At 34.0% G+C, this 25,535-nt stretch overlaps 12 protein-coding genes and 3 pseudogenes across 12 annotated transcripts; 3 read left to right on the top strand and 12 right to left on the bottom strand.

Annotated features, from left to right (window-relative positions):
* Window positions 1-2,765: 2,765 nt before the first annotated feature.
* On the top strand, window positions 2,766-2,886 carry LOC145839628 (5S ribosomal RNA; annotated as a pseudogene).
* A 2,694-nt stretch (window positions 2,887-5,580) lies between these two features.
* LOC145838422 (histone H2B type 1-K-like) lies at window positions 5,581-5,940 on the bottom strand. Its single transcript, XM_082946011.1, has one exon. It carries the CDS (start codon window positions 5,938-5,940, stop codon window positions 5,581-5,583), a length of 360 nt encoding a protein of 119 aa, XP_082802137.1.
* Window positions 5,941-6,099: 159 nt separating this feature from the next.
* On the bottom strand, window positions 6,100-6,480 carry LOC145838757 (histone H2A). The gene has a single exon (XM_082946379.1). The coding sequence runs from the start codon at window positions 6,478-6,480 to the stop codon at window positions 6,100-6,102; it is 381 nt and encodes a 126-aa protein (XP_082802505.1).
* Window positions 6,481-6,674: 194 nt separating this feature from the next.
* LOC145838758 (histone H4-like) lies at window positions 6,675-6,986 on the bottom strand. Its single transcript, XM_082946381.1, has one exon. The coding sequence runs from the start codon at window positions 6,984-6,986 to the stop codon at window positions 6,675-6,677; it is 312 nt and encodes a 103-aa protein (XP_082802507.1).
* Window positions 6,987-7,175: 189 nt separating this feature from the next.
* LOC145839439 (histone H3) lies at window positions 7,176-7,586 on the bottom strand. Its single transcript, XM_082947009.1, has one exon. The coding sequence runs from the start codon at window positions 7,584-7,586 to the stop codon at window positions 7,176-7,178; it is 411 nt and encodes a 136-aa protein (XP_082803135.1).
* A 2,712-nt stretch (window positions 7,587-10,298) lies between these two features.
* LOC145839608 (5S ribosomal RNA) lies at window positions 10,299-10,421 on the top strand (annotated as a pseudogene).
* A 4,342-nt stretch (window positions 10,422-14,763) lies between these two features.
* Window positions 14,764-15,123, bottom strand: LOC145838487 (histone H2B type 1-K-like). The gene has a single exon (XM_082946091.1). It carries the CDS (start codon window positions 15,121-15,123, stop codon window positions 14,764-14,766), a length of 360 nt encoding a protein of 119 aa, XP_082802217.1.
* Window positions 15,124-15,282: 159 nt separating this feature from the next.
* Window positions 15,283-15,663, bottom strand: LOC145838759 (histone H2A). The gene has a single exon (XM_082946382.1). The coding sequence runs from the start codon at window positions 15,661-15,663 to the stop codon at window positions 15,283-15,285; it is 381 nt and encodes a 126-aa protein (XP_082802508.1).
* Window positions 15,664-15,857: 194 nt separating this feature from the next.
* Window positions 15,858-16,169, bottom strand: LOC145838760 (histone H4-like). Its single transcript, XM_082946383.1, has one exon. It carries the CDS (start codon window positions 16,167-16,169, stop codon window positions 15,858-15,860), a length of 312 nt encoding a protein of 103 aa, XP_082802509.1.
* Window positions 16,170-16,358: 189 nt separating this feature from the next.
* Window positions 16,359-16,769, bottom strand: LOC145839438 (histone H3). Its single transcript, XM_082947008.1, has one exon. The coding sequence runs from the start codon at window positions 16,767-16,769 to the stop codon at window positions 16,359-16,361; it is 411 nt and encodes a 136-aa protein (XP_082803134.1).
* A 2,745-nt stretch (window positions 16,770-19,514) lies between these two features.
* LOC145839627 (5S ribosomal RNA) lies at window positions 19,515-19,637 on the top strand (annotated as a pseudogene).
* Window positions 19,638-23,201: 3,564 nt separating this feature from the next.
* On the bottom strand, window positions 23,202-23,561 carry LOC145838421 (histone H2B type 1-K-like). The gene has a single exon (XM_082946010.1). The coding sequence runs from the start codon at window positions 23,559-23,561 to the stop codon at window positions 23,202-23,204; it is 360 nt and encodes a 119-aa protein (XP_082802136.1).
* A 159-nt stretch (window positions 23,562-23,720) lies between these two features.
* LOC145838761 (histone H2A) lies at window positions 23,721-24,101 on the bottom strand. Its single transcript, XM_082946385.1, has one exon. The coding sequence runs from the start codon at window positions 24,099-24,101 to the stop codon at window positions 23,721-23,723; it is 381 nt and encodes a 126-aa protein (XP_082802511.1).
* A 194-nt stretch (window positions 24,102-24,295) lies between these two features.
* On the bottom strand, window positions 24,296-24,607 carry LOC145838762 (histone H4-like). Its single transcript, XM_082946386.1, has one exon. It carries the CDS (start codon window positions 24,605-24,607, stop codon window positions 24,296-24,298), a length of 312 nt encoding a protein of 103 aa, XP_082802512.1.
* A 181-nt stretch (window positions 24,608-24,788) lies between these two features.
* LOC145839436 (histone H3) lies at window positions 24,789-25,199 on the bottom strand. The gene has a single exon (XM_082947007.1). It carries the CDS (start codon window positions 25,197-25,199, stop codon window positions 24,789-24,791), a length of 411 nt encoding a protein of 136 aa, XP_082803133.1.
* Window positions 25,200-25,535: the final 336 nt, after the last annotated feature.

The raw sequence follows: 25,535 nt of genomic DNA on the forward strand, positions 1-25,535 counted from the left end.
TTGTAACTGTCAGTTTTTACAATAATGTTGTACTAAAAAATTGCAAATGTAAAATGCTGATGGATGTTGGTTACAAACTAATGTAACATTTTACTGTTAAAAAAGCATAAGCGAAAGTATATCAAGCTAGAGTTTGGAATTTCATATGCCGTGAGACAAGCTCAAGCTAACATAAAGTTTTGACCATACCACTTCGATCATCAGGCTACAAGCCTTCGGTAGACTGAGACACGGGTTTAAATTTGAAAAACCGGGTCTCAGCCTATCGAACGCTTGTAGCCTGATGATAAGGTCTAAACTATAAACCTCGTTTGTAAAAAACAATTAAAACAAATTTCCACTGAAAAAATTTGAAAGCGTTTATACAGAAATTTTTGTTATACAAAATTTTGCACTGTTTCTTGAAAAAGATTAGGTCATTTTATAATGAAAACATTTTTACAGTACGCTAACCGAAGAAGTTTAAAAACCGTTTTTTTTATTCTCATAAACAAAAAACTTTGCATGATACTAAATATAACTTAATAGCAAATAATATTTTTTTGTTAGTAGATAAAGCTTCTCCGCTTGTAATTCTCACTTGAAGAGAGCACTTACCAGCGGCGTGACCAAAGGTTATTTTCTCCAAACTACTGGAAAAGGCGCTTCTGGCTCGTTCAAGCTTGCTCCAATGCCAGCTGCTGGTCCCAAGAAGAGGACAAAAAAAGTAGCTAAAAATCCAGCAATAAAGAAAGCTGTAGCTAAGAATCGAGTAAAGAAGTGTGCTCCCAAGAAGGCAGCGAAAAAACCAGCAGCCAAAAAGCGACCTGCTAAAAAGTGCGCTCCTAAGAAGGCAGCATCTAAAAATGCTGCAAGCAAGAAGAAGAAAGTAACCAAGAAGAAGCCGGTAGCCAAAAAAGCATCTAAGAAGGCAAGTACCAAGAAGAGCTGCAAAAAATAAGTTGTTCTTTTACCCAAGATCCTTTTCAGGACCACTCAATTAAAATACAAGCAAAATTTAGAATGCTTTAACAATAATAAAAATATGCAAGTTAGTCAATAAAATACAGTGGAATCGCTTGCGTCCGTGTCTCCGTAAATAGTATATATACAGTCTTCCAGCGTATAGCTACATTATCAAAATGGCTCGTACCAAGCAAACCGCTCGCAAGTCAACCGGAGGCAAGGCTCCAAGGAAACAGCTCGCCACTAAGGCCGCTCGCAAGAGCGCACCCGCTACCGGAGGTGTGAAGAAGCCTCATCGCTACAGGCCCGGCACAGTTGCTCTGAGAAATATTAGACGCTACCAGAAGTAAACTGAGCTTCTTTTGCGCAAGTTGCCTTTCAAGCTTCTGGTACGTGAAGTAAAGAGTTGGTATAAAGTGTGGACAATGAAAGAGTTCGTATTAGTAAAGTTCTATGGCATTCCCTGTTTTTGCGATGTGGATTACAGTTAATTCATTTTAATTCTCGAATATTATACTGTTGTTATTTGTTTTTTATTATGATGGTATTTATACTTATGAGAGACCTTAAACTTTCTACCTCTTCCTAATTATTTAATTTCGTATAAAGCCATTAGTATTATTTTATTACTCTTTATATTAATACTATTTATACTATTGTTAATGTTACTATTATTATAATAATATGTTGTTATCAATATTTTTATTTTTATTATCATTGCTATTATTAATACAATTGTTAATGTTATTATGATTGTTATTATAATTACTGTTATTATTATTTACATTTATACTTTTATTTTAGTATGATTACTGATATTATTACTCCTATTATGATTACTACTGTTATTACTTTTAAAGTTCTTACTAATATTTTTATCATTAAAACTGTTATTAACTATTACTAGAATAGTTATTGATACTATTATTTTGTTATTAATATTGTTTCTATTCTGATTATAATTAATATTTTATTGTAATTAATAATTTAACATTATAAAACTTGGAATAGGAACTCTTCTGTATTTGTAAATATTAACAATACCAACCAAACATGAAAATAAAAACAGTAATAATAATAATAAAAACAATACAACAAAAAAATAAGAGTATAAATAAAAAAATAGTAGTTATACTAATAAAAAAGTTGTAATATTAATAAAACTGATAATAATAATAAAAATATTAATAGTTTTAAAAACAACATAACTAAAAAAAATTAATTAAAACTGTAATAATAAAAACAACACAACAAAAAATTAACACAAATAATAACAATAATAGTTATACTGTTTTTTTTTTCTTTATTGAACGACAAAAAAAAGCGCTCCAAATATTTGATCCTAGGACCTGGTGCACGAAAAACCCTTTCAGTTATCGAGTCGCACACCACGGATACCTTTCAACATCATTTCCAGGACACACAACAAAATAATATTATTATTAATAAAACTAAAAATAATAATAATAACAATAGTATGAACGACCAAAATATAAATTTTAAGCGTTTGTTAACAATAGATCCTAGCGAAACAAGTTATCTGTAATATATGATAATAAAAACATGAATAACATTAATATTAGCAATAATAATGACAATAGTTCTAAAGACCTAGAAAAACAGTCTAAATGGTACTGCACACCTCTAAAATTAATGAGATAGACTAGATATCAATTAAAGTATATTATTACTCACATGGCTTAGTTTTCTTTAGCTGCAAACTTAAAATTGTAAGAGAGCTCTAAACAAAAGAAACACTTGAGCAAATAAGCTACAAGTTTCAGACAGCTTATTGGTTTAGCTATTTATCATTTTCAAACGCCTACAACCATACCACACTGAACACACCCCATCTCGTCCGATTTGGGAAGTTAAAAAAGTGTCGGGCGCGGTAAAGAACTTAGATGGGTGACCGCTTGGGAATACCGCGTGCCGTAGGCTTTTATTTTCAAGCTCTTGTTTGTTGATTAATTCTTCATACTTATTATAAAAGTTTCTAGTTTATCTTGAACATTTTTCAATAATAAATGACACACTAACTAGACTGTCATTTAGTTGTAGACTTATTTTGTCTGTTGCTTACGTTTTGCTATTTATACAAAAGCCATAACTTTATTTTTTATAAGCGTTTCATTCTGCTCTACACTTTTAACAAATACAACTTGAAAAAAACAGTTACAGTAGTTTTTAGTCATCAAACCTTAAATCTGTCAAAATCAAAAAAGTCAAAATCTCATACACAGTCTTCAATAGAGTTAAGTGCTTTCTTCAAGAGAGAATTAGAAGCTGAGAGGTCAAGCTTGTAGGTGTCCGCGATATACTTTTGTATCTTCTGGCGGGATGTACCTTTTCGTTCTTTCATTGCTCCCAGGGCAGAGTTAATCATCTCCCTGTAAGTCGGGTGTTCTGCCTTCTTGGCGCTTGGTCTCTTGGAAGACCTGGTCTTGGCTGCGGCCGCCGCTGCTACTGCTGGCGCTGCTACTGCTGTGGTAGACATTTTGTATGTATACTAAAGCAACCAAAACAATAATTTCAGTAGTTACTGACTGTGACGAATTGACAATATAAATTATAAATTGAGTTCTTTCATGTATTCGACTAGTTAAGCAATCAAAAACAAACTAAATAGATGTCAGCTTTGTAAAATAAAAGTTTTAATGATAAGCTTTCATCAATTATTTCAGCTATTTTTGTTTTGGTAAATCGCGTACTTATTTATAGTGTTGTTTTTCTTTGAACAATCGATGTTGTTTACATTTATGTATTTTTATGTATGATTTTTAAATTACTATGCATGTTTTTGATCGTGTTTTAGTTGTAATTAAACTATATTTTTTTGTGAAACAAATACTGTTTGTTGTTAACAATTGAAAACATACTTTGTTGATAAACCAAAGTAAGTTTTATTCTTATTACTATTTAAGTGTACTATTTTCATTGAAAAATATAACTAGTTTTTAAAGTGACGTAGCGTAACTTTTTTAAAAAGTTAAAAAACAAATAATTATTGAATGTTTAAGAAAAGTCCACAAAGTAAGAACGAATAAGATAGAGTTCTTAGAAAAAAAACATATCAAGAAGAAAAAGACATCCAAGTTAGTTAATTATGTTAAGCATTCAATTACAGTAGGCAATAAATTAAGGATTATAGCAGTGATCACACTAGTTTACATCGCAAAAGTTAGATCAAAAATAAAGTAAAAGTAGAGAAATCACAGCAAGCTTAACTGTTCAATTAATAATGGAAAGCGATAAAATATAGTTTGGAAGTAAACAGTGTTGTTCAGAGTTCTTTGATCCTTTATCATCACAAAGTAGATTTAGTATGTAAATTTGTGTCATTGAGTTTAGTACACATTAGAAGCTTGCATCAATGACTGGTGATCCACGTAAGCTTTAGACTCAGGGAAAGTACAAAGAAAAAACAAATGATTTTTGGATTTTGCATTCTAACTAACAAGACTAGTATACTTTAAAAAATTAAACCTCAGTTTAATTGTTATCTTTGACTAAAGTGTTTTTGATATCAATACAAATTCAAGTTTTCTTCTCATTATAATCAACTGAAATTTGAATTTGAAAATTTAACTAATTTTTTCAGTGACATGGTATAATTTTAGATATTTCATTTACAAAACTTATTTTGATATTAAAAATAACACTGACTGTTTGAAAAACTTGTCCACAAAGTAAGCATGAATAAGAATAAATTTTGTTTAATATACCTATTGAAAAACATTTTTACCTAACACTCAAATACTAGTTAGAAAGGAAAACAGATAAATATTATCATTTAGAAGTAAAATGTTTAGATACATTAGTAACTGGTTAAATCAGTTGGTGGTCCTGATTATTTTAGATTTATAACAAACATAACTTAGAACAAACAATTAGAGTTACTTTAGGTCATCAAGTTGTCTAACACCTAGTCTAAACAAGTAACTTTATTATGAAAATAATAAAACAAGCATTTTTTAACCGTGTTTCAGCTAATGAATTGGTTTGTATCATAGGGTGATGTTTTGGCTTAATATGATATCTTAAATAAGCTAAATAGGTGTCAGCCTTGTAGGTGGGAATACTTAAATGTGTTGTGAACTTTTATTTCTATTTATATACTTATAACTTTTTAAAACATTTTACATGGTTTTAACTGCATTTAAGTTGATAAAAAGAAGACGTTTAAAAGTTAAACCTTTGTTGTGTTGCTGATAATCAACAACAACAACAACTTAAAAATGTAACAAAAACTTTTTTTTGTTATAAGTTGAGTATACGTTACTGTATTATTTTTTTTTAAACACTTATTTACTGAATGTTTTAACAGAAATTCAACAAATGAACAAGAAGTTGTATAGAAAAAAAAAAGTTCACGGACAACGTATTGAAGTTAGTTAAATCCTTTTTTACAGATACTACTGTTTTTTCAAATTAGACTTATGCAATGGTAACCATAAGATTAAAACTTAAAAGTACGACAAATTTTAAATCAAACAACTAAAGTGTTTGATCTTTTAATTCTTATAACAACCAGTTTGTTTGTACAATTATCAATTTGTGGCTTGTACTTTAAGTAGATATCAATAGCCGGTTTTGTTCAAATGGTGGTCCTAAAAAGGACCGGTTGTTGAGCATTTATTTTGAGCTGGTGTACTTGGTAACAGCTTTAGTTCCCTCTGAAACTGCGTGCTTTGACAACTCGCCGGGGAGCAAGAGCCTGACAGCAGTTTGAATTTCTCGGCTGCTCACAGTTGACCTCTTGTTGTAATGAGCCAAACGTGAAGCCTCTGCTGCAATGCGCTCGAAGATGTCGTTGACAAATGAGTTCATGATTCCCATCGCCTTGCTGGAAATTCCGGTGTCGGGGTGCACTTGCTTCAAAACTTTGTACACGTAGATGCCAAAGCTTTCTTTGTGCCTCCTCCTTCGCTTCTTCTTGCCGTCGACCGGGGTGGTCTTGGCTACTGACTTCTTTGCGCCTTTGGTTGCGGTCATGATGATGTGTGAACTTCAGTCTCGGCGCCAGCTTATATACTGAAAGTTTATGCAAATTAGCATTTCCGTACGCGAACGACAGCCTCTCTCATTTTATGATTCTCTCGTTTGTCGTAAATATTTTTAGGTGGTCCTGAAAAGGACCTGGTTTGTTTTAACTTAGGCTGATTTTTTTGAAGCGGTCTTCTTGGGCAACAATACTGCCTGGATGTTTGGAAGAACACCTCCTTGAGCAATAGTGACGCCGCCGAGAAGCTTGTTCAACTCTTCGTCGTTGCGGATAGCTAGTTGCAAATGGCGGGGAATGATCCTGCTTTTCTTGTTGTCACGAGCAGCGTTACCGGCAAGCTCGAGCACTTCTGCGCTCAAATACTCGAGAACGGCAGCCAGATAAACTGGAGCACCAGCTCCGACTCTTTGGCTGTAGTTGCCAGTGCGCAACAGGCGGTGCACGCGACCGACTGGAAACTGCAGTCCTGCACGAGAAGACCTGCTCTTCGGCTTAGATTTGAGTTTTGATCCTTTACCACGTCCCGACATCTTGTTGTTCGAATGATTGTGCCAAGATGCTCGCACAGCTCTGTATAAAACTCAAACCTAACCGCGTCGAACGAACAACTAATTTGCATATGTCGTAGCTGCTCTTTAATCTTGTCAAAATGTTTGTTCAGCAGTGTTGAAGAAATTTGATTTTGAAATGGGTGGTCCTAAAAAGGACCGAGTTTGCTAAATGTTTAGCCACCGAAGCCGTACAAGGTTCTTCCTTGACGCTTGAGTGCGTATACGACGTCGAGTGCTGTGACGGTCTTGCGCTTGGCGTGCTCTGTGTATGTTACTGCATCGCGAATAACATTTTCCAAGAAAACTTTCATGACGCCTCTCGTTTCTTCATAAATCAGTCCCGAGATTCGCTTCACCCCGCCTCGGCGAGCCAAACGGCGGATTGCAGGCTTAGTGATGCCTTGGATGTTGTCGCGAAGTACTTTGCGATGGCGCTTAGCACCTCCTTTTCCCAAGCCTTTACCTCCTTTGCCGCGTCCAGACATGTTGAATGTAGTGCTTTCGGCAGTCCGTCGAGTTTATTTATAAGCTGTTACGGACGCGTACGGTTACTACTAAACTAATTTGCATACTCAGAAAAGTCTCTTACTTACATTCTTTCGTTTGGTTTATTTTTTCTCACTATCAAACAAAGTTTAAAAGTGGCCCTGAAAAGGACCGGTTTTAGCTAATGCTTATGCTCTTTCGCCACGCATTCTCCTGGCGAGCTGGATGTCTTTGGGCATGATTGTCACACGCTTGGCGTGGATCGCGCAAAGGTTAGTGTCTTCGAACAAACCAACGAGGTAGGCCTCGCTCGCTTCCTGCAAAGCCATTACGGCACTGCTTTGGAACCTCAAGTCAGTTTTGAAATCTTGAGCTATTTCACGTACAAGACGCTGGAAAGGCAACTTGCGCAAAAGAAGCTCAGTTGACTTCTGGTAGCGTCTGATTTCTCTCAGAGCAACTGTGCCGGGCCTGTAGCGATGAGGCTTCTTCACACCTCCGGTAGCGGGTGCGCTCTTGCGAGCGGCCTTAGTGGCGAGCTGCTTCCTTGGAGCCTTGCCTCCGGTTGACTTGCGAGCGGTTTGCTTGGTACGAGCCATTTTGATAATGTAGCTATACGCTGGAAGACTGTATATATACTGTTTACGGAGACACGGACGCAAGCGATTCCGCTGTATCTCATTGACTAATTTGCATACTTTTAACTTACTGTTGTTATTAGCATTTCATGTTTTGTTAATATTTTGATTGAGTGGTCCTGAAAAGGACCTTGGGTAAAAGAACAACTTATTTTTTGCAGCTCTTTTTGGTACTTGCCTTCTTAGATGCTTTTTTGGCTACCGGCTTCTTCTTGGTTACTTTCTTCTTCTTGCTTGCAGCTTTTTTAGATGCTGCTTTCTTAGGAGCACACTTTTTAGCAGGTCGCTTTTTGGCTGCTGGTTTTTTCGCTGCCTTCTTGGGAGCACACTTCTTTACTCGTTTCTTTGCTGCGGCCTTCTTTACTGCTGGCTTTTTAGCTACTTTTTTTGTCCTCTTCTTGGGACCAGCAGCTGGCATTGGAGCAAGCTTGAACGAGCCGGAAGCGCCTTTTCCAGTAGTCTGGAGAAAAGAACCTTTGGTCACGCCGCTGGTAAGTGCTCTCTTCAAGTGAGAATTAGAAGCTGAGAGGTCAAGCTTGTAGGTGTCCGCGATATATTTTTGTATCTTCTGGCGGGATGTACCTTTTCGTTCCTTCATTGCTCCCAGGGCAGAGCTAATCATCTCCTTGTAAGTCGGGTGTTCTGCCTTCTTGGCGCTTGGTCTCTTGGAAGACCTGGCCTTGGCTGCGGCCGCCGCTGCTACTGCTGTGGTAGACATTTTGTATGTATTTTAAAGCAACCGAAACAATACTTTCAGTAGTTACTGACTGTGACGAATTGACTGTTGAGCAGTTTTACTTTGTGAGGTACCTTTTACTGATTAATACGAGCATTAGCATGTGAGTTTAAAGCGCATATGCTCATAAAAGCATAGTTATTTTTTTACGAACGTCAAAAACATTCCAGTGACAAAGAAACCAGACTTAGCCTGGTCGGAAACAGAGTTTTTTTTAAAGCTTAGCTTTAAAGGTCCAGAAAAACAGTCTAAAAGTTACAGCACACCTCTGCATTTAATGATATAAACCTCAAATGAAACAAAATATATTACTACACATCCGGATTAGTTTTCTTCAGCTGCAAACTTAAAACTGTAAGATTTTAGACAAGCACAAGTATTTTTTCCACTTCAAACTTAAGTTAAGTTTTATTATTTTAATTTCATTCGGTTTTGTCAATTGTAAAACCCATGAAGTATGTTTAACTTGATTACAACTTTAACTGTGCTGGTTAGTAAAAAGTAATTCATAAACAAACACAAGTATTTAATTTATGATACTTTACAAGTTATCATTACTTTAAGTATACTTATATTGAATATGGCAGTACTAAACCACCTAAAAAAACTTAAGTACATAAGTTTTGAATTTGTTCTTCCACATACTAGTAACTTACCTTTTCAAAAATGTTCTGAACAGTAGCCATACAAAACTTGTTAAAAAGCTAGAAACTAATGTTTAACAAAGTTTGTTATATAAAACAGTCCCAACTAGTTACTAGTATTTCACAGTTAGAAAAATTTGAAACAACTTTTTAAAACTATTACACAGTTGTTTAGATTTTTTAACAACGTTTTATTTGTTATACTCGAAGCTGAACTAAGAACTTTTTCTTTGTAGATTTCACGAAAAGAAAGCGAACAAATGGATTTGATCGTAACTTTCCAAAACAAGACGAAATAACTTACACTTAAATGAATATCAGTACTGTTCACTTATGTTCAAAGAAAAGGACCGAAATTTCAATATGAAGTTTAAAAGAGTTGCTTATTTTGAGACGAATAACTTTACTTAAAAAAAGAGGTTAGGCTTATTTTAAAAGTAGTATCAAGTAAGTAACGATCATAAAAAAATATCAATGTTTCATAACTAATTTGAAAAACTAGATTGGATAAACTTTTGTTTACATTCAGTACTCATAAACTTGCGATGTGTTTAAGAAAGTCTATTTGACAATCATACAGTTAAAGTTTATTTTTCTAAAATTTGTTCATCAATTCTCATGAATTGAAACTGTATGAGCAACTAAATTAAATCTTGTTCAATGCATATTACAAAACATCATTAAATGTTCAAAGCAACAAAAGTACAGTTCAAAAATGACTGCATAATGATAGAAGTGTTTATGTTTACTAAGTGAAGATTTGTTTAAATAAACTTTAATTGATTTACTGCTTAAAGTAGTTTCTAAGTGTAATAAAAACTAGATTCATTACAATGTTCTGCACAATTTAGAAATTTGACTGAATGATTTGCTGTGGTATATTTAAAAAAGGTTGTTAAATCAACTCTAACTTGATATAAATGTAATTTCAAAATGTAGTCTTTATTCTCAGGTGTTTTGAGCACTTCTGTTGTAACAACAGAATTTAAATTTCTAACATGTTAACAATTAGCTAATGTGTTTGTTTGATTTTTGTGTCTTTTCCTTTTAAAACAGGGTATTTACTTATTTGAAAACTGTACATTGCTTAAGCACTCGTACTATCTTAGCTGAACAGTTTTACGAAGCTTACTTTGAAGCAAATAAAAAAAAAGAATAAGTAAAGGCAAGAAAAACTTAAATTATTTTTTAGTTAGAACAAAGTGAGCTCTAAACTTAAGAAACACTTAAGCAAATAAGCTACAAGTTTCAGACAGCTCATTGGTTTATAACAACTTTTTATCGTTTTCGAACGCCTACGACCATACCACACTGAACACACCCCATCTCGTCCGATCTGGGAAGTTAAAAAAGTGTCGGGCTTAAAGGTTAGTACTTAGATGGGTGACCGCTTGGGAATACCGCGTGCCGTAGGCTTTTATTTTCAAGCTCTTGTTTGTTGGATTAATTCTTCATACTTATTATGAAAGTTTCTAGTTTATCTTAAACATTTTTCAATAATAAATGACACACTAACTAGACTGTCATTTAGTTGTAGACTTATTTTGTCTGTTGCTTTCATTTTGCTATTTATATAAAAGCCATAACTTTATTTTTTACAAGCGTTTCGTTCTGCTCTAGACTTTTAACAAATATAACTTGAAATAAACAGTTGCAGTAGTACTTTTTTAGTTTTTGTCTCATACACAGTCTTCAATAAAGTTACAAAGCTGTTTACTTCTTTTCCTTTGCATAATGTTTCAGCTATTGGTTTTTTTACGCGTTGATGTTTTATGTTAAAAATCCATAAGCAACTAAGTTTAATAAAACAAGTCTAATAATTAAAAAAAAAAATTCAACTTTGCTATTCATGACAGTTGTACTGAAATTGAATGCTTTTTGGTAGTTTTTTTCTTTAGAACAATCACTGTTGTTTACATTTATTTATTTTTGAAAATACATTTTGATAAGCATGGTCAGTATAATTTTAATGAATAAACCTCTACTGTTCAAGTATTTTTAAAAATAATACGAAATTTATTAAAACTAACTGTTTTATTTTCATTCCATAATGAAATTACTTTTTATAGTGACGTAGAACAAGTTTTAAAAATTAAGTTTAGTATTTATTAAATTAAAAAAAAGTCTACGAAGTAAGCATAACTGAGAATTTTTTTTTTGTCTAAATAAAGAAGTTAACTAGAAAAAGCCTTTGGACAACACGTTTAAGTTAGTTGAAGCTTTTTATGAAACATCAAATTACAACTAGTTTACAAAACTTATTCAACGATTTAGGCAATACTTTCAAAACATAACTAGCTCTTTTATCAAGAGTTGCTTAGAATGTCCAGTAAAAGTACAAAGGCAATAGTAAGTATGCATAACTAGGTGACAAAAGAAAAGACAGAAAAAATATTATTTAGAAGTAAAATGTGTCATTCAACTAGCTCTAACTCTTACTTTTGATCTTTTACCACCACAAAGTTGGTTGAGTTGCATAATTTTGTTGTTTAGTTAAAGCTTGTTTAACACTGCTTAGTAGACTTTAAAGCTGGTTAAATACACTGGTTGTCCTGATTACATTAGATTAACTTGATAAAGCTATAAGCAATGATAGATCAACTAAAAGATGTAAGCTTTTCAAAGTTATAGATTCGAAATGTTTTTTTTCGTTCATGTTGTGATGCATATATGTTGTTTTTTGTTTATGTATTTATGAGTTGTAATGCATGTTTTAAATGTGTTTTAGTTAAAGTTATTTTCTGAAACGATACAACATTAATTAGACCCAAAGCTAAACTAATTTTCAACTTGATAAATCTGTTAACAATTTGAGTTCAATAAAAAGCTTTGTAAAAAGAAATCGGTTGTAATACATGATGGTTGTTGTACTGAAATTGCAGTTTTGTTGACTTTTTTATTTTGGTTTGAACAGCTTCTGTTGTTAACTGTATTTTAAACTGTTTTATTTAGTTTGAGTTGCATTGTAATAAAAAGAAATAATAAATTTTAGAAACTACTGGTTTATTAGATTGTAATTGTTAATATCCAAAGTTAAGTTTGTTTTATTATAATTTAATGTATTATTTTCATTTAAAATATAATACTTTTTACAGTGACGTAGAACAGTATTTTTTAAATAAACTAAATACTTTTTCAATTTTACAAAAAGAAGTATACAAAATAAGCATAACGGATATAAGTTTTGTTTAAAGAAAGAAGTTTACAAGAAAATCTTATGGACACAAAAATCAAGTTAGTTGAAGCTTTCTGCGAAACGTATATTTATTTGTAATGTAACAGACTTAAGCAATGGTTTTTTAAAAATGCAACTAGCTCCCTCCTCAAAAGTAGTTTAAAATGTCATGTAAGAGAACAAAAACAATTGTAAATACAAGTATGTGACAAAAAGTTAAAACACAAAAGTATAAGTTAGAAGTAAACTGTTTTATACAAACATTCTAACTCACCTTTTACCAGCACAAAAAACATTAAGTTTTGTTCGTTTTTGTCGTCTAGTTAGAGCTTGTTTAATGCTGCTTAGTGGGCATTGATATCTGGTTGAGTCAGTTGGTGGTCCTTATCACTTTAGACTTATAACAGAAATAACTATAGACTGTAAAAGTCGTTTTAAGTCATCAAGTTGTCTCACATATAGTTGTAACAAGTAATACAAATGAGTGGTGACAAGCTGTTACTTCTTTTCCTTTCAGCTTATAAATTGAGTTCTTTCATGTATTCGACTAGTTAAGCAATCAAAAACAAACTAAATAGATGTCAGCTTTGTAAAATAAAAGTTTTAATGATAAGCTTTCATCAATTATTTCAGCTATTTTTGTTTTGGTAAATCGCGTACTTATTTATAGTGTTGTTTTTCTTTGAACAATCGATGTTGTTTACATTTATGTATTTTTATGTATGATTTTTAAATTACTATGCATGTTTTTGATCGTGTTTTAGTTGTAATTAAACTATATTTTTTGTGAAACAAATACTGTTTGTTGTTAACAATTGAAAACATACTTTGTTGATAAACCAAAGTAAGTTTTATTCTTATTACTATTTAAGTGTACTATTTTCATTGAAAAATATAACTAGTTTTTAAAGTGACGTAGCGTAACTTTTTTAAAAAGTTAAAAAACAAATAATTATTGAATGTTTAAGAAAAGTCCACAAAGTAAGAACGAATAAGATAGAGTTCTTAGAAAAAAAACATATCAAGAAGAAAAAGACATCCAAGTTAGTTAATTATGTTAAGCATTCAGTTACAGTAGGCAATAAATTAAGGATTATAGCAGTGATCACACTAGTTTACATCGCAAAAGTTAGATCAAAAATAAAGTAAAAGTAGAGAAATCACAGCAAGCTTAACTGTTCAATTAATAATGGAAAGCGATAAAATATAGTTTGGAAGTAAACAGTGTTGTTCAGAGTTCTTTGATCCTTTATCATCACAAAGTAGATTTAGTATGTAAATTTGTGTCATTGAGTTTAGTACACATTAGAAGCTTGCATCAATGACTGGTGATCCACGTAAGCTTTAGACTCATGGAAAGTACAAAGAAAAAACAAATGATTTTTGGATTTTGCATTCTAACTAACAAGACTAGTATACTTTAAAAAATTAAACCTCAGTTTAATTGTTATCTTTGACTAAAGTGTTTTTGATATCAATACAAATTCAAGTTTTCTTCTCATTATAATCAACTGAAATTTGAATTTGAAAATTTAACTAATTTTTTCAGTGACATGGTATAATTTTAGATATTTCATTTACAAAACTTATTTTGATATTAAAAATAACACTGACTGTTTGAAAAACTTGTCCACAAAGTAAGCATGAATAAGAATAAATTTTGTTTAATATACCTATTGAAAAACATTTTTACCTAACACTCAAATACTAGTTAGAAAGGAAAACAGATAAATATTATCATTTAGAAGTAAAATGTTTAGATACATTAGTAACTGGTTAAATCAGTTGGTGGTCCTGATTATTTTAGATTTATAACAAACATAACTTAGAACAAACAATTAGAGTTACTTTAGGTCATCAAGTTGTCTAACACCTAGTCTAAACAAGTAACTTTATTATGAAAATAATAAAACAAGCATTTTTTAACCGTGTTTCAGCTAATGAATTGGTTTGTATCATAGGGTGATGTTTTGGCTTAATATGATATCTTAAATAAGCTAAATAGGTGTCAGCCTTGTAGGTGGGAATACTTAAATGTGTTGTGAACTTTTATTTCTATTTATATACTTATAACTTTTTAAAACATTTTACATGGTTTTAACTGCATTTAAGTTGATAAAAAGAAGACGTTTAAAAGTTAAACCTTTGTTGTGTTGCTGATAATCAACAACAACAACAACTTAAAAATGTAACAAAAACTTTTTTTTGTTATAAGTTGAGTATACGTTACTGTATTATTTTTTTTTAAACACTTATTTACTGAATGTTTTAACAGAAATTCAACAAATGAACAAGAAGTTGTATAGAAAAAAAAAAGTTCACGGACAACGTATTGAAGTTAGTTAAATCCTTTTTTACAGATACTACTGTTTTTTCAAATTAGACTTATGCAATGGTAACCATAAGATTAAAACTTAAAAGTACGACAAATTTTAAATCAAACAACTAAAGTGTTTGATCTTTTAATTCTTATAACAACCAGTTTGTTTGTACAATTATCAATTTGTGGCTTGTACTTTAAGTAGATATCAATAGCCGGTTTTGTTCAAATGGTGGTCCTAAAAAGGACCGGTTGTTGAGCATTTATTTTGAGCTGGTGTACTTGGTAACAGCTTTAGTTCCCTCTGAAACTGCGTGCTTTGACAACTCGCCGGGGAGCAAGAGCCTGACAGCAGTTTGAATTTCTCGGCTGCTCACAGTTGACCTCTTGTTGTAATGAGCCAAACGTGAAGCCTCTGCTGCAATGCGCTCGAAGATGTCGTTGACAAATGAGTTCATGATTCCCATCGCCTTGCTGGAAATTCCGGTGTCGGGGTGCACTTGCTTCAAAACTTTGTACACGTAGATGCCAAAGCTTTCTTTGTGCCTCCTCCTTCGCTTCTTCTTGCCGTCGACCGGGGTGGTCTTGGCTACTGACTTCTTCGCGCCTTTGGTTGCGGTCATGATGATGTGTGAACTTCAGTCTCGGCGCCAGCTTATATACTGAAAGTTTATGCAAATTAGCATTTCCGTACGCGAACGACAGCCTCTCTCATTTTATGATTCTCTCGTTTGTCGTAAATATTTTTAGGTGGTCCTGAAAAGGACCTGGTTTGTTTTAACTTAGGCTGATTTTTTTGAAGCGGTCTTCTTGGGCAACAATACTGCCTGGATGTTTGGAAGAACACCTCCTTGAGCAATAGTGACGCCGCCGAGAAGCTTGTTCAACTCTTCGTCGTTGCGGATAGCTAGTTGCAAATGGCGGGGAATGATCCTGCTTTTCTTGTTGTCACGAGCAGCGTTACCGGCAAGCTCGAGCACTTCTGCGCTCAAATACTCGAGAACGGCAGCCAGATAAACTGGAGCACCAGCTCCGACTCTTTGGCTGTAGTTGCCAGTGCGCAACAGGCGGTGCACGCGACCGACTGGAAACTGCAGTCCTGCACGAGAAGACCTGCTCTTCGGCTTAGATTTGAGTTTTGATCCTTTACCACGTCCCGACATCTTGTTGTTCGAATGATTGTGCCAAGATGCTCGCATAGCTCTGTATAAAATTCAAACCTAACCGCGTCGAACGAACAACTAATTTGCATATGTCGTAGCTGCTCTTTAATCTTGTCAAAATGTTTGTTCAGCAGTGTTGAAGAAATTTGATTTTGAAATGGGTGGTCCTAAAAAGGACCGAGTTTGCTAAATGTTTAGCCACCGAAGCCGTACAAGGTTCTTCCTTGACGCTTGAGTGCGTATACGACGTCGAGTGCTGTGACGGTCTTGCGCTTGGCGTGCTCTGTGTATGTTACTGCATCGCGAATAACATTTTCCAAGAAAACTTTCATGACGCCTCTCGTTTCTTCATAAATCAGTCCCGAGATTCGCTTCACTCCGCCTCGGCGAGCCAAACGGCGGATTGCAGGCTTAGTGATGCCTTGAATGTTGTCGCGAAGTACTTTGCGATGGCGCTTAGCACCTCCTTTTCCCAAGCCTTTACCTCCTTTGCCGCGTCCAGACATGTTGAATATAGTGCTTTCGGCAGTCCGTCGAGTTTATTTATAAGCTGTTACGGACGCGTACGGTTACTACTAAACTAATTTGCATACTCAGAAAAATCTCTAACTTACATTCTTTCGTTTGGTTTATTTTTTCTCACTATCAAACAAAGTTTAAAAGTGGCCCTGAAAAGGACCGGTTTTAGCTAATGCTTAAGCTCTTTCGCCACGCATTCTCCTGGCGAGCTGGATGTCTTTGGGCATGATTGTCACACGCTTGGCGTGGATCGCGCAAAGGTTAGTGTCTTCGAACAAACCAACGAGGTAGGCCTCGCTCGCTTCCTGCAAAGCCATTACGGCACTGCTTTGGAACCTCAAGTCAGTTTTGAAGTCTTGAGCTATTTCACGTACAAGACGCTGGAAAGGCAACTTGCGCAAAAGAAGCTCAGTTGACTTCTGGTAGCGTCTGATTTCTCTCAGAGCAACTGTGCCGGGCCTGTAGCGATGAGGCTTCTTCACACCTCCGGTAGCGGGTGCGCTCTTGCGAGCGGCCTTAGTGGCGAGCTGTTTCCTTGGAGCCTTGCCTCCGGTTGACTTGCGAGCGGTTTGCTTGGTACGAGCCATTTTGATAATGTAGCTATACGCTGGAAGACTGTATATATACTGTTTACGGAGACACGGACGCAAGCGATTCCGCTGTATCTCATTGACTAATTTGCATACTTTTAATTTACTGTTGTTATTAGCATTTCATGTTTTGTTAATATTTTGATTGAGTGGTCCTGAAAAGGACCTTGGGTAAAAGAACAACTTATTTCTTGCAGCTCTTCTTGGTACTTGCCTTCTTAGATGCTTTTTTGGCTACCGGCTTCTTCTTGGTTACTTTCTTCTTCTTGCTTGCAGCTTTTTTAGATGCTGCCTTCTTAGGAGCACACTTTTTAGCAGGTCGCTTTTTGGCTGCTGGTTTTTTCGCTGCCTTCTTGGGAGCACACTTCTTTACTCGTTTCTTTGCTGCGGCCTTCTTTACTGCTGGCTTTTTAGCTACTTTTTTTGTCCTCTTCTTGGGACCAGCAGCTGGCATTGGAGCAAGCTTGAACGAGCCGGAAGCGCCTTTTCCAGTAGTCTGGAGAAAAGAACCTTTGGTCACGCCGCTGGTAAGTGCTCTCTTCAAGTGAGAATTAGAAGCTGAGAGGTCAAGCTTGTAGGTGTCCGCGATATATTTTTGTATCTTCTGGCGGGATGTACCTTTTCGTTCCTTCATTGCTCCAAGGGCAGAGCTAATCATCTCCCTGTAAGTCGGGTGTTCTGCCTTCTTGGCGCTTGGTCTCTTGGAAGACCTGGCCTTGGCTGCGGCCGCCGCTGCTACTGCTGGTGCTGCTACTGCTGTGGTAGACATTTTGTATGTATTTTAAAGCAACCGAAACAATACTTTCAGTAGTTACTGACTGTGACGAATTGACTGTTGAGCAGTTTTACTTTGTGAGGTACCTTTTACTGATTAATACGAGCATTAGCATGTGAGTTTAAAGCGCACATGCTCATAAAAGCATAGTTATTTTTTTTACGAACGTCAAAAACATTCCAGTGACAAAGAAACCAGACTTAGCCTGGTCGGAAACAGATTTTTTTTTAAAGCTTAGCTTTAAAGGTCCAGAAAAACAGTCTAAAAGTTACAGCACACCTCTGCATTTAATGATATAAACCTCAAATGAAACAAAATATATTACTACACATCCGGTTTAGTTTTCTTCAGCTGCAAACTTAAAACTGTAAGATTTTAGACAAGCACAAGTATTTTTTTCCACTTCAAGCTTAAGTTAAGTTTTATTATTTTAATTTCATTCGGTTTTGTCAATTGTAAAACCCATTAAGTATGTTTAACTTGATTACAACTTTAACTGTGCTGGTTAGTAAAAAGTAATTCATAAACAAACACAAGTATTTAATTTATGATACTTTACAAGTCATCATTACTTTAAGTATACTTATATTGAAAATGGCAGTACTAAACCACCTAAAAAAACTTAAGTACATAAGTTTTGAATTTGTTCTTCCACATACTAGTAACTTACCTTTTCAAAAATGTTCTGAACAGTAGCCATAAAAAACTTGTTAAAAACTTGTTAAAAAGCTAGAAACTAATGTTTAACAAAGTTTGTTATATAAAACAGTCCCAACTAGTTACTAGTATTTCACAGTTAGAAAAATTTGAAACAACTATTTAAAACTATTACACAGTTGTTTAGATTTTTTAACAACGTTTTATTTGTTATACTCGAAGCTGAACTAAGAATTTTTTTTGCTTTGTAGATTTCATGAAAAGAAAGCGAACAAATGGATTTGATCGTAACTTTCCAAAACAAGACGAAATAACTTACACTTAAATGAATATCAGTACTGTTCACTTATGTTCAAAGAAAAGGACCGAAATTTCAATATGAAGTTTAAAAGAGTTGCTTATTTTGAGACGAAAAACTTTACTTAAAAAAAGAGGTTAGGCTAACTTTAAAAGTAGTATCAAGTAAGTAACGATCATAAAAAAATATCAATGTTTCATAACTAATTTGAAAAACTAGATTGGATAAACTTTTGTTTACATTCAGTACTCATAAACTTGCGATGTGTTTAAGAAAGTCTATTTGACAATCATACAGTTAAAGTTTATTTTTCTAAAATTTGTTCATCAACTCTCATGAATTGAAACTATATGAGCAACTAAATTAAATCTTGTTCAATGCATATTACAAAACATCATTAAATGTTCAAAGCAACAAAAGTACAGTTCAAAAATGACTGCATAATGATAGAAGTGTTTATGTTTACTAAGTGAAGATTTGTTTAAATAAACTTTAATTGATTTACTGCTTAAAGTAGTTTCTAAGTGTAATAAAAACTAGATTCATTACAATGTTCTGCACAATTTAGACAGTTGACTAAATGTTTTGCTGTGGTATATTTTAAAAAAGGTTGTTAAATCAACTCTAACTTGATATAAATGTAATTTCAAAATGTATTCTTTATTCTCAGGTGTTTTGAGCACTTCTGTTGTAACAACAGCATTTAAATTTCTAACATGTTAACAATTAGCTAATGTGTTTGTTTGATTTTTGTGTCTTTTCCTTTTAAAACAGGGTATTTACTTATTTGAAAACTGTACATTGCTTTTGCACTCGTACTATCATAGCTGAACAGTTTTACGAAGCTTACTTTGAAGCAAATAAAAAAAAAAGAATAAGTAAAGGCAAGAAAAACTTAAATTATTTGTTAGTTAGAACAAAGTGAGCTCTAAACATAAGAAACACTTAAGCAAATAAGCTACAAGTTTCAGACAGCTCATTGGCTTATAACAACTTTTTATCGTTTTCGAACGCCTACGACCATACCACACTGAACACACCCCATCTCGTCCGATCTGGGAAGTTAAAAAAGTGTCGGGCTTAAAGGTTAGTACTTAGATGGGTGACCGCTTGGGAATACTGCGTGCCGTAGGCTTTTATTTTCAAGCTCTTGTTTTTTGGATTAATTCTTCATACTTATTATGAAAGTTTCTAGTTTATCTTAAACATTTTTCAATAATAAATGACACACTAACTAGACTGTCATTTAGTTGTAGACTTATTTTGTCTGTTGCTTTCATTTTGCTATTTATATAAAAGCCATAAATTTATTTTTTATAAGCGTTTCGTTCTGCTCTAGACTTTTAACAAATATAACTTGAAATAAACAGTTGCAGTAGTTTTTAGTTTTTGTCTCATACACAGTCTTCAATAAAGTTACAAAGCTGTTTACTTCTTTTCCTTTGCATAATGTTTCAGCTATTGGTTTTTTTACGCGTCGATGTTTTATGTTAAAAATCCATAAGCAACTAAGTTTAATAAAACAAGTCTAAGATTTGTAAAAAAAAAATTCAACTTTGCTATTCATGACAGTTGTACTGAAATTGAATGCTTTTTGGTCGTTTTTTTCTTTAGAACAATCACTGTTGTTTACATTTATTTATACTTTATTGTTTATCTATATTGTTTTAGAAACTACTGGTTTATTAGATTGTAATTGTTAATATCCAAAGTTAAGTTTGTTTTATTATAATTTAATGTATTATTTTCATTTAAAATCTAATACTTTTTACAGTGACGTAGAACAGTATTTTTTAAATAAACTAAATACTTTTTCAATTTTACAAAAAGAAGTATACAAAATAAGCATAACGGGAATAAGTTTTGTTTAAAGAAAGAAGTTTACAAGAAAGTCTTATGGACACAAAAATCAAGTCAGTTGAAGCTTTCTGCGAAACGTATATTTATTTGTAATGTAACAGACTTAAGCAATGGTTTTTAAATGCAACTAGCTCCCTCCTCAAAAGTAGTTTAAAATGTCATGTAAGAGAACAAAAACAATTGTAAATACAAGTATGTGACAAAAAGTTAAAACAAAAAAGTATAAGCTAGAAGTAAACTGTTTTATACAAACGTTCTAACTCACCTTTTACCAGCACAAAAAACATTAAGTTTGGTTCGTTTTTGTCGTCTAGTTAGAGCTTGTTTATTGCTGCTTAGTGGACATTGATATCTGGTTGAATCAGTTGGTGGTCCTTATCACTTTAGACTTATAACAGAAATAACTATAGACTGTAAAAGTCGTTTTAAGTCATCAAGTTGTCTCACATATAGTTGTAACAAGTAATACAAATGAGTGGTGACAAGCTGTTACTTCTTTTCCTTTCAGCTTATAAATTAAGTTCTTTCATGTATTCGACTAGTTAAGCAACCAAAAACAAACTAAATAGATGTCAGCTTTGTAAAATAAAAGTTTTAATGATAAGCTTTCATCAATTATTTCAGCTATTTTTGTTTTGGTAAATCGCGTACTTGTTTATAGTGTTGTTTTTCTTTGAACAATCGATGTTGTTTACATTTATGTATTTTAATGTATGATTTTTAAATTACTATGCATGTTTTTAATCGTGTTTTAGTTGTAATTAAACTATATTTTTTGTGAAACAATTGTTAACAATTGAAAACATACTTTGTTGATAAACCAAAGCAAGTTTTATTCTTATTACTATTTAAGTGTACTATTTTCATTGAAAAATATAACTAGTTTTTAAAGTGACGTAGCGTAACTTTTTTTAATAAGTTAAAAAACAAATAATTATTGAATGTTTAAGAAAAGTCCACAAAGTAAGAACGAATAAGATAGAAAAAAAACATATCAAGAAGAAAAAGACATCCAAGTTAGTTAATTATGTTAAGCATTCAATTACAGTAGGCAATAAATTAAGGATTATAGCAGTGATCACACTAGTTTACATCGCAAAAGTTAGATCAAAAATAAAGTAAAAGTAGAGAAATCACAGCAAGCTTAACTGTTCAATTAATAATGGAAAGCGATAAAATATAGTTTGGAAGTAAACAGTGTTGTTCAGAGTTCTTTGATCCTTTATCATCACAAATTAGATTTAGTATTTAAATCTGTGTCATTGAGTTTAGTACACATTAGAAGCTTGCATCAATGACTGCTGATCCACGTAAGCTTTAGACTCATGGAAAACACAAAGAAAAAACAAATGTTTTTTGGAGTTGTCTCATATACAGTATAAAAAAGAGATCAAGTTGTTATTTTTTTCTTTTGTATCATGTTTTTATGTGTCGACGTTTTTGTTTGATAGAGCCACAAACAATTTGAGTTCAACGAAACAAGTTTAAATATTTGTAAATAGAAACATTTCAACTGTACTCTTAAACTATTGTTGTACTGAAACTGTATGTTTGTTTTGAACAGTCGCTGTTGTATACATTAATGCATTGTACAACTTTCAATCTGCTTTTTATGGTTTCAGTTGCATTCTAACTAACAAGACTAGTATACTTTAAAAATTAAACTTCAGTTTAATTGTTATCTTTGACTAAAGTGTTTTTGATATCAATACAAATTCAAGTTTTCTTCTCATTATAATCAACTGAAATTTGAATTTGAAAATTTAACTAATTTTTTCAGTGACATGGTATTATTTTAGATATTTCATTTATAAAACTTATCTTGATATTAAAAAAAAAAATTGACTGTTTGAAAAACTTGTCCACAAAGTAAGCATGAATAAGAATAAATTTTGTTTAATATACCTATTTAAAAATATTTTTACCTAACATTCAAATACTAGTAAGAAAGGAAAACAGATAAATATTATCATTTAGAAGTAAAATGTTTAGATACATTAGTAACTGGTTAAATCAGTTGGTGGTCCTTATTATTTTAGATTTATAACCAACATAACTTAGAACAAACAATTAGAGTTACTTTAGGTCATCAAGTTGTCTAACACCTAGTCTAAACAAGTAACTTTACCATGAAAATAATAAAACAAGCATTTTTTAACCGTGTTTAAGCTAATGAGTTGGTTTGTATCATAGGGTGATGTTTTGGCTTGAAATGATATTTTAAATAAGCTAAATAGATGTCAGCCTTGTAGGTGGGAATACTTAAATGTGTTTGAAATTCACTTTTTTATCTTTTGTTCTGAACTTTTATTTCTATTTATATACTTTTAACTTTTTAAAACATTTTACATGGTTTTAACTGCATTTAAGTTGATAAAAAGAAGACGTTTAAAAGTTAAACCTTTGTTGTGTTGCTGATAATCAACAACAACTTAAAAATGTAACAAAAACTAAGGTTTTTTTGTTATAAGTTGAGTATACGTTACTGTATTATCTTTTTTTTAAACACTTATTTACTGAATGTTTTAACAGAAATTCAACAAATGAACAAGAAGTTGTATAGAAAAAAAAAGTTCACGGACAACGTATTGAAGTTAGTTAAATCCTTTTTTACATATACTACTGTTTTTTCAAATTAGACTTGAGCAATGGTAACCATAAGATTAAAACTTGAAAGTACGACAAATTTTAAATCAAACAACTAAAGTGTTTGATCTTTTAATTCTTATAACAACCAGTTTGTTTGTACAATTATCAATTTGTGGCTTGTACTTTAAGTAGATATCAATAGCCGGTTTTGTTCAAATGGTGGTCCTAAAAAGGACCGGTTGTTGAGCATTTATTTTGAGCTGGTGTACTTGGTAACAGCTTTAGTTCCCTCTGAAACTGCGTGCTTTGACAACTCGCCGGGGAGCAAGAGCCTGACAGCAGTTTGAATTTCGCGGCTGCTCACAGTTGACCTCTTGTTGTAATGAGCCAAACGTGAAGCCTCTGCTGCAATGCGCTCGAAGATGTCGTTGACAAATGAGTTCATGATTCCCATCGCCTTGCTGGAAATTCCGGTGTCGGGGTGCACTTGCTTCAAAACTTTGTACACGTAGATGCCAAAGCTTTCTTTGTGCCTCCTCCTTCGCTTCTTCTTGCCGTCGACCGGGGTGGTCTTGGCTACTGACTTCTTCGCGCCTTTGGTTGCGGTCATGATGATGTGTGAATTTCAGTCTCGGCGCCAGCTTATATACTGAAAGTTTATGCAAATTAGCATTTCCGTACGCGAACGACAGCCTCTCTCATTTTATGATTCTCTCGTTTGTCGTAGATATTTTTAGGTGGTCCTGAAAAGGACCTGGTTTGTTTTAACTTAGGCTGATTTTTTTGAAGCGGTCTTCTTGGGCAATAATACTGCCTGGATGTTTGGAAGAACACCTCCTTGAGCAATAGTGACGCCGCCGAGAAGTTTGTTCAACTCTTCGTCGTTGCGGATAGCTAGTTGCAAATGGCGGGGAATGATCCTACTTTTCTTGTTGTCACGAGCAGCGTTACCGGCAAGCTCGAGCACTTCTGCGCTCAAATACTCGAGAACGGCAGCCAGATAAACTGGAGCACCAGCTCCGACTCTTTGGCTGTAGTTGCCAGTGCGCAACAGGCGGTGCACGCGACCGACTGGAAACTGCAGTCCTGCACGAGAAGACCTGCTCTTCGGCTTAGATTTGAGTTTTGATCCTTTACCACGTCCCGACATCTTGTTGTTCGAATGATTGTGCCAAGATGCTCGCACAGCTCTGTATAAAACTCAAACCTAACCGCGTCGAACGAACAACTAATTTGCATATGTCGTAGCTGCTCTTTAATCTTGTCAAAATGTTTGTTCAGCAGTGTTGAAGAAATTTGATTTTGAAATGGGTGGTCCTAAAAAGGACCGAGTTTGCTAAATGTTTAGCCACCGAAGCCGTACAAGGTTCTTCCTTGACGCTTGAGTGCGTATACGACGTCGAGTGCTGTGACGGTCTTGCGCTTGGCGTGCTCTGTGTATGTTACTGCATCGCGAATAACATTTTCCAAGAAAACTTTCATGACGCCTCTCGTTTCTTCATAAATCAGTCCCGAGATTCGCTTCACTCCGCCTCGGCGAGCCAAACGGCGGATTGCAGGCTTAGTGATGCCTTGGATGTTGTCGCGAAGTACTTTGCGATGGCGCTTAGCACCTCCTTTTCCCAAGCCTTTACCTCCTTTGCCGCGTCCAGACATGTTGAATATAGTGCTTTCGGCAGTCCGTCGAGTTTATTTATAAGCTGTTACGGACGCGTACGGTTACTAATTTGCATACTCAGAAAAGTCTCTAACTTACATTCTTTCGTTTGGTTTATTTTTTCTCACTATCAAACAAAGTTTAAAAGTGGCCCTGAAAAGGACCGGTTTTAGCTAATGCTTAAGCTCTTTCGCCACGCATTCTCCTGGCGAGCTGGATGTCTTTGGGCATGATTGTCACACGCTTGGCGTGGATCGCGCAAAGGTTAGTGTCTTCGAACAAACCAACGAGGTAGGCCTCGCTCGCTTCCTGCAAAGCCATTACGGCACTGCTTTGGAACCTCAAGTCAGTTTTGAAGTCTTGAGCTATTTCACGTACAAGACGCTGGAAAGGCAACTTGCGCAAAAGAAGCTCAGTTGACTTCTGGTAGCGTCTGATTTCTCTCAGAGCAACTGTGCCGGGCCTGTAGCGATGAGGCTTCTTCACACCTCCGGTAGCGGGTGCGCTCTTGCGAGCGGCCTTAGTGGCGAGCTGTTTCCTTGGAGCCTTGCCTCCGGTTGACTTGCGAGCGGTTTGCTTGGTACGAGCCATTTTGATAATGTAGCTATACGCTGGAAGACTGTATATATACTGTTTACGGAGACACGGACGCAAGCGATTCCGCTGTATCTCATTGACTAATTTGCATACTTTTAATTTACTATTGTTATTAGCATTTCATGTTTTGTTAATATTTTGATTGAGTGGTCCTGAAAAGGACCTTGGGTAAAAGAACAACTTATTTTTTACAGCTCTTCTTGGTACTTGCCTTCTTAGATGCTTTTTTGGCTACCGGCTTCTTCTTGGTTACTTTCTTCTTCTTGCTTGCAGCTTTTTTAGATGCTGCCTTCTTAGGAGCACACTTTTTAGCAGGTCGCTTTTTGGCTG

The sequence above is a fragment of the Thalia democratica genome, chromosome 6 (genome assembly GCF_965202585.1).
Source record: "Thalia democratica chromosome 6, ktThaDemo2.hap1.1, whole genome shotgun sequence".
NCBI classification, from domain to species: Eukaryota; Metazoa; Chordata; class Thaliacea; order Salpida; family Salpidae; genus Thalia; species Thalia democratica.